Raw genomic sequence first — 10,874 nt, forward strand, 5'->3', positions numbered from 1 at the left:
GACGTGCGACAACACCTGCAGCCTTCCCCATCCCTGCAAAAAAAAAGAATCCTGGTTACGCCACTGCGCATCTTTATTTTGGGGGCCCTTGACACCTCCGACGCCTATGCCATGCATGCGCAGTAGGTACCTCGAAAGGATGATCGCGGCGCGAACCTGCCTTGAGTGTAGGTATAACTGCCTTCCCTATAAAGGCAACATGATCACGTTGTTTGCATTGACGATCAGTCACGAACTACTTAAGTATATCACTGTATATATGGCAGGTGGCGCAAGGATCGTTCCCGAACTGCGCTACAAGACGCGTGACTTCTCTTCCGTTTGTATAATACCGCGCGTACTACGTATGTGTCGCACCTTTCATCGTCTCCTATAGGTACGGCGAGAGTTGCCAGGTTTAAGACCGACTTGTCGGTTTTTACCGAAGATGACGTCGTCCGGTGCACCAAACTTGAACGGCAGCAAATCGCAACTGAGCCCGTACGAGCAGCAGCGAACAACTCAAAAGGTCATCACAGACGCCATGGAAGAAGTAGCCGTGCATGCCGACAGCGTTCGTAATGAGTTCACGTGCGCCATATGCCTAGGCTTGCTGCAGAACACTGTCGCCACTACAGAGTGCGGACACCGCTTCTGCGAAAATTGCATCGCTGCTGTTCTCCGCAGGTGCAACAAGGTGTGCCCGGTATGTCACACCGAGATCACGTCGAAGCAATCTCTGCGACGTGACCATTGCATGGACAATATGATTGCTGTGCTCTTCCGTAACCAAGAGGAGTACTGTGCGGCCCACCTGCGTCATCCGGCTGAGTCAACAGAATGTCATCTCGCTCAAGCAACTGAAGAACAGGGCGCCGAAGAGCTACCGAACGTGCAGCACGAAAATCGCTAGCGCCGTCAAGACGGAAGCTTAACTGGGGTTGATTGTGCCAGTTAATAGCGGCAGCGACTGGCAACGTTTTGGCTGCGTGGACGACTGCCACAAGCGCGGCCGAATACACGTACGTCCAACAGGCAGCACCCTCGACAACACCACTAGTGTCCACATTCGACTGCGCAGAAAAAAGAGGACTGGGATGAATTCCCTAGAATTGACACAAGTTCGAGTTGGAAGCAACGCTGTTGGCCAAGACCGTACAGGTGCCCCAGAAAGTAAACGGAGTGCGCTAGCGTCGGCAGCCAACATGGCAGCTCGTGCTACAGAGCATGCGCAAAAGTAACCTGCAGTGGCCGTTAGATTTGACCACTGTCTCATCAACGGCTCTGGCTAAAGTGATCTGCTTCCAACGGTCGACGCTAGGGGAGCTTCTCGCACTTGCAGCAACCATTTCGGTTGGTAGCAGCGGCTGAGGCAACAAGTTTCTGCTGCAAAACCCACGCTTTTCACTACGCAGGCGCCAGGGCAGTGCTTTCAGCGCTCACCACTCCAAGCCTTGAGGACGACAGATCAACACGTGCAGCAGCTCGCAGTGACGTGTGGAAGTGAGCCCTGACGTGGCACTGCCATCGACGCTACTTAAATCGGACCGCGCTCATCGCTCTGCACTTCGGTTGGCAGCAGCGGCTGTGCCAACAAGTTTCTGCTGCTAAACCCACGCATTTCACTAAGCAGGTTAGTTTTCATTATATTGAATCTTTCCACCCCCTTCATATTGGGAGCGAAGCTCCTTATAGCGGCACCCGTTCCGTCCCCGTCGTAGTAGTAGTAGTGTGTAACCAGTCTGAGAAAAATGAGAAAAAAAATTCCGAAGTTGTGTCCGTAGCGCGGAATCGAACCAGGGACCCCTCGCTTCGGAGCGCGCGGCGTTAGCCCACTACGCCACGAAGCGCACATAGACACACGCACCACGATGGCAATAAATACCCAACATTAACGAAAGGCCGCGTTTCTAGCGCGTTTCTAGCGCGTTTCTAACGCGTTTGTGCTAGCGCGTTACGGCCCGTGTAAGAAGCTGGTGTAAGACGCTGTGGCCTCTCCGCCTTACCTTCAACGCGTTTCGAACGCGCTGCCCAAGGCGGTGGCAAGTCAAGTTCAAGTCGAGGAGTGTTTATGAATACGGGGGTATACTCTCTCAGTAGTCATGTGATGGCGTCGGCAAACGCGGTGCACGTTCCGGCATGTGTAAATGGCTGCGTAAGACACTGTGGCCGCTCCCCCTTACTAGAGAGTACTGCACGTTTCTAACGCGTTTGTGCTAGCGTCCCCTTAAGCGGGAGATCCGATGATTCCCTCCGGAGCTTCGCCCACTCATCATCATTCACCCCGTGGATATGCTGTGATTTTTTGCCACACCTACTGCTGCCAACCTGGTGTATCATTGTGAACTATGGTCACGAATACAGAATTGTCGCGCGAGGTTGATGTACTTCGAAAAGAAGTGGTTAAATTCGCAAAAGCCTAGAGATGTTCATCTCCCTGTACGAAAAAATGAAATAAGGTCAGGAAGCGCTAGCATTGACAATAAAGGTTTAATGCAAAAAACGAGCACTTAGCCAAAAGGCTCGCAGATTCGGAGCAGTACTCTCGAATCAATAACCTCGAGATTAAAGGCATACCGTGCACGCAAGGGGAGGACTGCAATGCCATTTTGCAGAGAATCGGAGGCAAGGTTGGGTCTCCATTGACCCCTGCAGATATTGACGTCATTCACCGTGTACCCACCAAGAAATACAAAAACATAATACCCCGATTTTGCTGAGAACAAAGAAGGCTGATTTTATCAGCAAACCTAGAAAGTCTAGGTTAACTACGGCAGACCTTGACATCTCACAGACCCCAGCTACACCAGTTTTTATCAATGAACACTTGACCGCCGAAAATAAGCGCCTCTTTCCCCAGGCATTGGCTCTGAAGAGGAAAAAAATGGAAATTTATTTGGACCGATGGTTGTTGCATCAAGGCGAGAGAAACGGAGGTCAGCCGGGTTTTTGTCATTGGAAGCGCAAGGAACCTGTCTAAAATTTGTTAATTGGGTCTAACCGTGTTTCACTTGGCTTGATAATGGGCTATGTTCCATCCGAAATAAAACCATCAGTGTCAGTTAAAAAGCCGGCATTGACGTTTTTTCATCAAAAAGTTCGATCACTTAGACGACGACTTGTTCGATTACTTAGAATAGACAACTTGACCTTACTAATCGACACTTTCGGAGTACCGTTTACAGTAATAATGTTAACTGAAACTTGGTTGACGCCCACATCGCACATGTTTCAGCCTCCTGGCTATCAATCGTTTGTCCGAAGTCGTCAGGATAAGCGGGGGGGGGGGGGGGGGGGGGGTCGCGCTTTTTCTCAGGGATGATATTGTGGCTAAGCCCGTAGATAAATTCACTGATATAACTTCCGACTACGAGGTGTTAACAATGCAAAGTCATAATATGTTTTCCGTTGTGTACAGACCACCATCACGTGACGCAACCCGATTTCTTATGTTTCTTGAAAAACTTTTCAGTTATACATTGGAAGAGAAAATAAATCTAATCTTAGGCGGTGACGTCAATACAAACATGCTTTCGTCTTCCCCGCTACAAAAGAATTTAGTCTCTCATCACAACTTATGGTTTTTCCAACTCAATATCTAGTGCAACGCACGTGACTATTGAAGGCGCATCCCTATTAGATGTATTCATTTCAAACATTAATACTGATTCATTAGAGGCCGACGTGGTGTACACTGACATTAGTGACCGTCTGGGTATTATATTACTAGTAAATATAATTCACTGCCTGGCTAGTAAAACACAAAAAACAGTCTTTATTCACTCCATTACTTCATCAAATCTTGAAGCATTTCGCCAAGCTATTACTCGTGAAGTTTGGAACAGCGTTTACCGGGCAGAGGATAGTGACTCTGCGCATACTGCTTTTATGACCACTTTCAAAGCTCTTTACCACGTACACTGCCCTATGAAAAAAAAATGACACGGCCATCCAAAGCACGAAAACCTTGGCTAACACCTGAGCTTCTTGGTATGGTTAAACACAAACATGCCCTGTATGCTCGATTTGTGAAATCTAGAGATCCAGCCCTGGCTCAAAGATTTTAAGAAATATAGAAATGGTCTCACCAATCAGCTTAGGGCTGCTAAGGATGCCTATTTCGTGAGAATTTTTAGTGACCCGGCCAATCAAAAAAGTGATGTGGTCTGGCGCAAATTGAATGCTTTGTTAAAGCCTAATTCAGTTTCAGCTATTCCGGATGTTTTGTGTCATAACGGGCAGAAACTTTCCGGAAATGCTATACCATACGCGTTTAAGGAAATCTTATTAAAACCACTGTTAAATGACGTTGATGGTCTCAACAGCTATGCTCAGTTCCTGCCTGTAAGCGCGTTTAGTAACACTATATTTCTTGCCCCAACTAGCCCCTCAGAAGTCTTTTCTTGCTTCAGTGATTTAAGTAACAGCCAGTCCCTGGATTCCGATGGTATCCAGATTCGCCCCATAAAGTATGTGCTTGATATTATATGTCCTGTTTTTACCCATATTTTTAGCTTAATATTATCTACAGGCATAGTTCCTAAACAAATGCAGACTACACTTATTGTTCCAGTCTTCAAGCACGGTGATAAAGGGGCACTAAACAACTATCGACCTATTTCGATAATTCCAGTGTTTTCGAAAGGTATTGAGAAATTAATGCATATACGATTGCTATCATTTTTTAATTACCAGAATTTGTTTCAAGATTTTCACCATGGGTTTAGGAAGCATCGCTCTACCGAAACAGCCCTCTTGACTCAAAAAGAAATAATTATAGGTGCATTCAGTCGTAATCAAATGGTATTAGGCATATACATCGATTTTTTCAAGGCATTTGACCTAATTTATCATACCATCCTTCTTCGCAAATTAGAAAACTATGGTGTGCGTGGAACAGCGCATGCGCTTCTAGAATCCTATCTTTCAAATAGGACACAATTCGTAGATACAAACAATGAAACATCTGCAAGGAAGCCGGTAGTTGTTGGTGTGCCACAGGGAAGCATTCTAGGGCCACTCTTATTTATGACTTACATAATTGACATAATACACTGCACAGCAACGCAATATTCCTTTCGTATGCTGATGACACGACAGTTTTTATTACAGGGAATTCGGAAACAGAGATAGAAGCGATGGCTAACAGAACGCTATCTGACTTAGCTACCTGGGCCTCAGTGAATTCTTTAAAAATAAAGCCTTCAAAAACACAAGTTATTTTGTACACCTCTAAAGCAAAAACGCTGACAAAGAAGCTGAATTTCTTTCTGGGCTCTCAGCAGGTAGAGATGGTGGATTCTGTTAAAACTCTTGGAGTACATTTCTCAAAGCACCTTACATGGAATATACATGTTGAAAACCTCCATTCAAAGGTGTCATCTGCCATTGGTGTCCTTGCGCGTACGCGATGTATTCTTCCTACAAAAGTGAAGATTATGATCTACAATGCATTAGTGTCCTCTCTGTTGCAGTACTGCAGCATAGTACTACAGGTGTAACAAATTTGCGCAAGCTGTATTTGCTGCAGAAAAGAGCCATACGACATATTGCTGCTGTGCATTATGCTTCCTCTACAACATTTCTTTTTGCAAAGTTGGAATTTCTTCCAGTGTTCTGTTTATATAATTATAGGCTGATGTGTTATAAAGCTTACGTTAAGTATGGTACCGGTACCTTAATTAATCTTCCTAAGTTAAAAGTAAACACAAGTGTTTGTATAGCCAGGCACAAAGAAATGTGGACTGTACCCACCCCTAGAACTACTTCTGATGAACAATTTTGTCCTACAAGCTGCCGTCACTGTTAAACTTATTAAACCAAGAAGATTTTGATCCTTCGTGTAATCAAAATTGGCTCATTAAGCACTTCGCCCAGTCCATTTGTTCGCAGGAATAGCACATCCTTTCGAATTTTTGTCCCTGTTCTTGTCGATCGCTGCTTTTTATGTTCATGCCATTTCAAGCCTATGAAAATGAGCTCTATTGTTTCACGCTTTGTTACAAAATTTTTTGTTACGCGATGTTATGTAACATTCGTCAATTTATGTGAACTCTTCGTGCATGACTGACCGTCATCCTGCTGTTTTGCCAACTGTAACGGGATTGGGACCTCGTCAAGCTGTTCAAGCTTTTAGTCCCGTACTCCCCCTATCCAAAGAAAATAAAAGTTGATTGATTTATCGATGAAACAGCTCTTGTCAGAATCCGCGTTTTGCATTGCTCTCTGGCGCCACCTTAGCGGTCTCCGCGAGAAACAATATGCACGGCGTTGGCGCCCCGAGGGACGCAGAGGCACGATGCAAGAAGCCAACCTAAATGGGTTTGTGCATTTGTCAGTCGTTGTAATTTTCGTTTTGTGTGAGTGGCCGCTTGTTGGACAGGATGTCTAGGCCGGCAATGACTCTGGTGCAACCGCAAGTCGTCGAAATATGATGACGGGATTTCGTGCAGCTACGCCGACAAAACCAGTCACCGTGCGATGTGCCTCTGAACGAATACATCGCACCGTAACGCGATTGACACAGCGCCTACGCTTGTATTCCTGTTATTCATATTTATTCGTACCGAATATGAGTCCAAACATGCTTCGGAAGTTGAAATGCACGAACGTGAGCACTCTCCAACCGCCCACATCAAGTTTAAGCTTGGGTCGTATCCGCTCAGCGGAGGTTAGCCGTATCGTATATAGCAGCCGAGTTCATGTATTTGCCACTGTTAGACCTGCACTGAACCTACACTAATAGGATGATAAAATCTGCTTTTTTAGCTCAGTCTTGACCACAGTGGCCATAGCTCTTTCAAGGGGCGACACTGCGCCCAGAGTATTTATGCAACGCAAGAACGGCGCATTTGTTTACATCGGCACGCGTACGGCCACCGCTCGCTGTTCGCTTCAAGTACAGTAGAAACCGTGCACCGCTCACACGAAATAATGAGGAAATGTTCAAAGCATATATGAACACTTCTCATGCACATATCAGAAGCGATCACACTGAGACGAGAAGGCATGTATGTACAGTCGCAATCTTTTTGCCGGTGAACACGGGAGCTCGTGGCTTTCTATATCACCAGCGCCGTCAGACGGCAGCCACAATATCTTCGCGCATGCTCGGGGAGGGTAGGCTCCTTTCGTGCGCATTACGTCATCGTAGCGCGCGTGTGTCGTCTGCTAGCAGCGCGGCCTCCTCCTTATAGAATTTGTCGAGGGATCAAATGCATGAAGAATAACTGCATTGCCAATGCCATTGTATATTAGATGCTCCAAACGAATTCTTGAACGCTATGCACTGTCAAGTAAAATATGTATTTTTTTCATAAAAGAATACATTCGTATGCCCCAAAAATTGTGGCAGACCAATAACTGATATCACTGCTTCCGCATTTTTTTGCCTATTTATTAAGTAAAGAAAATATCACGAACTTTAGAACTATATCAGTTCGAAACCAGCAAAGCAGTGCATGCAGCTGATATGAAAAACGCAAATGCCATGAGATGAGTAAGTTGAAGACAAATGTTTTGATGAATCTTTGTCATTCAAGAAACTTGTTTACATTTTTGTAAATATGCAACGGCAAGGAAAAACACCTCAATGACGCTGTCCCTCGTTGCAATAGATTACGCAGGAGCAGCTGTAACTGGTCGTGTATTGTAATTACACCGAGACTACACTCGCAACAGTGAGTACAAATAAAAGGTAGGAGTTCTGCAAAATATGCATTAGAAATGCGTATATAGAATGGAATATACAAATGCGAAGATACAACTTACTAAAGGGGAAAAAAGAGTCACTGGAAACAAAGTTTACTGCTTGTATACACAGAACCTCGCAACAAGATATTTAAAAATACGTGTAAGTCTCCAATAAATCTACGTATTTAAGCAAACGTCACTGTATATAATGCGTCAAACAAGACAAATAAACATGTTGCGCAGTCACAGATAGTAAACTTTGCGCACAGAAAGACAGATTATCCAGGCAAGAAGAAAACTATGATCGCAGAAATCGTGATATGTACTTGGGCCATGCGGCGGTCGCGACAGCGCCATATGGGTAGAATAATAGAGGAGTAATGCAGAAATCACTACGACAATGTGTAATTTAACTGCCAGTAGAACGCCCACAAATATTCTGCACCCAAAATTTAAGAAGGGTATTGCTTCAGTTCAAAAAAGAAGTAAAAGCAGGTTGCTAAATGGGAAAGAAAAGGCCAAACGAAAGCCACAGATGATGCGGCAAGTTGAACTACCCAATATCCGAGTGTGTTTGTTGGGAAACGTCGCGAGGGCCGGGCTTTCAATGAGCAAGGTCAGTCAAAATTGGTTATTGATGTCCTCGTAATTTTCGTATTCCCAGGATAATTTTCATCATGATGCTAACTGCTAAAATAAACGGCGAAATTTTCTGTGGTTTTTAAACCTAATGAATTGTCATACGTTTTCATAATTAAGACCTTATGGACCTGAAGGAACAGAGCTTTTTACTTGCATTGATTTTTGCTGTTTTGCTATCTAAAGTACAAACTTCTCTCAGCGGGGAACTTCAGCGAAGCGGTGAATGACTTCGGACACGTTGATGCCGACGTCTCTGTGGGTGTGTAGAAGCGCCAGCCTAACCATGCCTTCCACAAACATTGTAGAGCGCAAGTAGTTTTTTTTTTTAGTAAACTCTTGATAAAAAATATTCTCTGTGCGCTAGCAGTGGCCTAAGGGTGAATAGAATGTGCAGCAGTATTTATACATTTACATACAACCTGCAGTCGCAATGAGAGATTCTGGTGCTAAAACCTTAAACACTCCCTCGATGTCGTTGGCATACTTGTTTAGGCTGTTCAATCCCAGCGACGTCCGTCATTTCGTTAGGAAGTATAGAGAAGCAGCCTGCTTTTGCATCTAGGCTTTCTTTGATAATTTCACCATAAATTTCTGTAATTTGGTTTTGTGCCTCTGGGCTTAAATACGAGGCATTACTGGGACAACTTTCCAAATGGTTCTTCACATATGTATCTCCGACAATCAGCTCGCATGCGAAGAAGCGCTCTGAAAATACCTGTATTTTCAGCAGGGGCTATGCTTAAATCGATAGGGCCACTGTTCCTATGGCCACAGAGAGCCAGACCTTGTCGCCCGCAAAAAAAAAAGAAATTCCTCAATAATAGGCCGTTTACTTTCTTCTGTTTTCTCATACTTTACTTTTCCTGCCCTGGTCCAGCTGATTGACCTCATTGGGCATGCGTCCTGAAATTGTTTGGAGAAAATTATCAGCTGCTAGCTGACAGTCACGGTGATATTTAGTATTTTCGTGTGTGTGGAAGATTTGAAGTGTGTGTGAGAGGACGCTGTGCCCTGTCCCGGAGATAAGAGGCACGCTCAGTGCCTCAAAAGTCCCTAAGCGATTATGTCCCTAGACACCTAGGAGCTCCACAATTGCCATGACAACACGTGTTAAGCGGAAGTCACGTGACCCGCAGTGCCACGCCCCCGCTGTACTTACTACAAATTGTAAAGTCGCTTCCCGGTAGTGGAAGGACCGACGAATTTTATTCAAGGCGACAAGTTTTGAAGAAAATAAAGTTAGGTTTAACTGCAGAAAACACAGTCGCATGTAGCAGGAACATTCATATCGTGTTACTTACTTCAGGTGTTCATCTTTTTTTTTCATTTTCAGTGCATCTAAGCTCGGTTGCTTGGTCTCTGCTACCAAATGATGTATAGTCGCGAGCAAAAGCTTGGAGACCACGGCATCAGCAAATAATTTAAATATATTCAAGCGCAGTTCCGCAGCCTAGAATTGGCTTAATACGTTGTATTGGTTAAACACGTGCACCTAGGCGTGTCCTCTAGATTTCAGTCAAGGCTGCGAAGAAAAAAAAAATCGTGGCACCTTTTGTCCACAAACTTTTGCTCGCGACTGTACACTCCAGGAGTCTACATCACGTGCTGAAGACATCGATTCTTTAAAAAATTGTAAATAGATTCTGTGGTTTTAGTTGCCAAAATCATGATATGACTATCAGGCACGCAGTAGTGGTAGACTCGGGATTCATTCTTACCACCTGGTGTTCATTAACCTGCACCCAATGTTTAGGGTACAGAGATGTTTTTGCACGTCTCCCCCATAGAAATGAGGGCGCCGCAGCGGGGATTCGATGCCACGCTTTTGCACTTAGCTGGACAATGCCAAAGCCACTACGTCACCGGGGTGGGTACCGATGTTTTCTCTGTACATCATAATAATATCAAATATTGCGTGGTGTTTAGCGCAAGAGCTGGAGCATCCGACTGTAAACGTCATGCTGGTTTACTTGAACTAACACACGTTCAAGTTAAGAGGAAGCTTCACCTCAGGTGCTCCTGTATAAACACAATGGGAAATAATAAATCGTTTTGCTCGGCAGCCACATCACCCACTTCCATGACGTTTGTTTCATTTAAAAAAAGATAAAATGCAGGGATGGTCAAGCTAATTTTTATTCAGGCTGTTTATTTTTTGAATCAACATTATAATAATCGCAGATTTATTTATTCACAGTACCTTACAGGCTCCTCAACGGAGGATAGTGTACAAAGGGGGAGGGGGAGGGGCTTTACATGGTGAGTTATACCATATGGTGACAAATACGGAAAAACTATGATACATACGTGCGGTACATATCAAAGTGACAGTGGAAATGCGAGGCACCACAACACGTGCAAATTAAAAGCATGTGCTAAACTGTTGCCAAAAATGCTTATTATGATCACAATGCTAAGGGTCAAGCGAGAATTCACATACCTGTACTCAGTAAACGAGACTATGAACTTTACAACTCGAATTCAGCAATGACAAATGATATCACAATTCTGTAAGTTGCATCTAATAATACAACTAAAGCAGACAAAATTTATATAATATA

General features: G+C 44.4%; 1 protein-coding gene across 1 annotated transcript; it reads left to right on the forward strand.

The window, feature by feature from the left end:
* The first annotated feature begins 427 nt into the window (after positions 1-427).
* On the forward strand, positions 428-892 carry LOC119431785 (E3 ubiquitin-protein ligase RING2). The gene has a single exon (XM_037699253.1). It carries the CDS (start codon positions 428-430, stop codon positions 890-892), a length of 465 nt encoding a protein of 154 aa, XP_037555181.1.
* The last annotated feature ends 9,982 nt before the right edge of the window (positions 893-10,874 follow it).

This window comes from Dermacentor silvarum, chromosome 10 (assembly GCF_013339745.2).
Source record: "Dermacentor silvarum isolate Dsil-2018 chromosome 10, BIME_Dsil_1.4, whole genome shotgun sequence".
In the NCBI taxonomy this organism is placed as follows: Eukaryota; Metazoa; Arthropoda; class Arachnida; order Ixodida; family Ixodidae; genus Dermacentor; species Dermacentor silvarum.